This window comes from Arachis ipaensis, chromosome B09, assembly GCF_000816755.2.
Source record: "Arachis ipaensis cultivar K30076 chromosome B09, Araip1.1, whole genome shotgun sequence".
Lineage (NCBI taxonomy): Eukaryota > Viridiplantae > Streptophyta > Magnoliopsida > Fabales > Fabaceae > Arachis > Arachis ipaensis.
Window position 1 is genome coordinate 2,953,595 of NC_029793.2, and position 1,811 is coordinate 2,955,405.

At 34.6% G+C, this 1,811-nt stretch overlaps 1 protein-coding gene across 1 annotated transcript; it reads left to right on the top strand.

Annotated features, from left to right (window-relative positions):
* LOC107614633 (E3 ubiquitin-protein ligase RNF144B-like) lies at positions 790-1,239 on the top strand. The gene has a single exon (XM_016316775.1). The coding sequence runs from the start codon at positions 790-792 to the stop codon at positions 1,237-1,239; it is 450 nt and encodes a 149-aa protein (XP_016172261.1).

A 1,811-nucleotide genomic window follows, 5' to 3' on the forward strand; every position in this document is an offset into this window, starting at 1 on the left:
TATGTATGATGCCCGGGCCACCGGGCCGATTTCGGGTGACCCGAGTTATGACCCGGACCCGACCCGAAATAATGAACGGGTCTATTTTTGAGACCCTTACCCGACCATAAACCCGATGAAATCACACCAAAATAACCCCTAAAGTATTTGAGGTCGGGCCGGATCTTCGAGTCGAAGCGGACCATGCACACTCCTATATCCTTCCTTAATTATTGTTAGTCCTAACTAAGTAAATAAAAAATAAAATAATTTATAAATTAAATTCAAATCTGTGTAAATAATTTTCAAATCTCATTAAAAATAACGATTTACCAATCCTAAAATCAATTATAAAAACCCTACACCCCACTTACTATCGTCGTAGAAAAATAAGTGAAAGAAGCAATTGGATCCACACAATGACTAAGGTCTCTAGTTCAAACAAAAACTCTAAATCCCAAAACACTAATCCTGTTAGAAAACGAAGAAAGATCGCCAAAACGGAGAATGTCGATTCCTCCAACACCAACACCAATAGTGAACCATTCTTTTGCAAAATCTGCATCGAGACCAAAACAAAAAAGGAATCTTTTACCACAATCAGTTGTAACCACTCATTCTGTACAACTTGCATGGTAAAGCACGTTTCCTCACAGGTTCATCGCGTTAAAATTCATTGTCCAATTTGAATCTTTTACCACAGTCAGTTGCAACCACTCACTCTGTACAACTTGCATGGTAAGGTACGTTTCTTCACAGGTTCATCGCGTTAAAATTCCTTGTCCGATTTGCATGGACTGTTATTTGAATATGGAGGATTGCCGCAATATTCTTCCAAAGAAGGTTTTCGATCTGTGGGAAAAATTATTGTGCGAAGCCGGGATACCTGAGACTGACAAATTCTATTGTCCCTTTAAGGACTGTTCTGCGCTCATGATCGATGACGGTGACCACAATGGCAGAAAATTGGCCAGAAAATTTAAGTGTCCTCATTGTGATAGAATGTTTTGTGCAGAGTGCAAGGTTGCTTGGCACCATGGAATCAGGTGCAAGGAGTTTCAGAGTCGTAACAAAGACAGGATGGAGAAGGAGGATGTTATGCTGATGGGGTTGGCGAAGAAACAGAGTTGGCAGAGGTGCCCTAATTGCAACTTCTACGTTGAGAAAAGTGATGGGTGCCCATCCATGATATGTAGGTGTGGAGAGATTTTCTGTTACGTATGTGGAATTACTTACAATAAATGCTCTTGTAGAAATTAGGATGCGGAACTTAATCATAAAAAAAAAAAATTAAAAATACTATCGATGACCAATTGATAATTATAAAACACAAAAGTTACGGACTCCTAACACTCATCATTTAATAGAAGTGATAAACTGAACGCCAATTCTATAGGGTTTATGAGTTGTTGTCTAAATTTTGTTTAATTTATTTTTTAAAAAATTATTTATTTTTATATCTTTTAAATTAAATATTTTTATTTTTTTATCAAGTGAATCGTTTCACATATTAGGCCGTAATGGTTAGAATTATATTAACTCCAACAAGAACTGATTTGAGTTTTTATTTAAATTTGGTCTTTTGCTTATGATTCTACATGTGCTGATATAATGTTACTTATATTTGTGTTATTTTGTTCTAAGAAAGTGGGTTAATGATTAGGGTCATATATATGGATTTATAAGCTACAAAAGTTTCAACGGCAACCTTTGTGGTCATATATACGAGATTTTGCGTAAACAAATTGAGAAAATATTGATAAAATTATAAAATAAGGTTTTAATTATTATTAAATTATAATTTTTATTATATATAAATTTTATTATTTTAA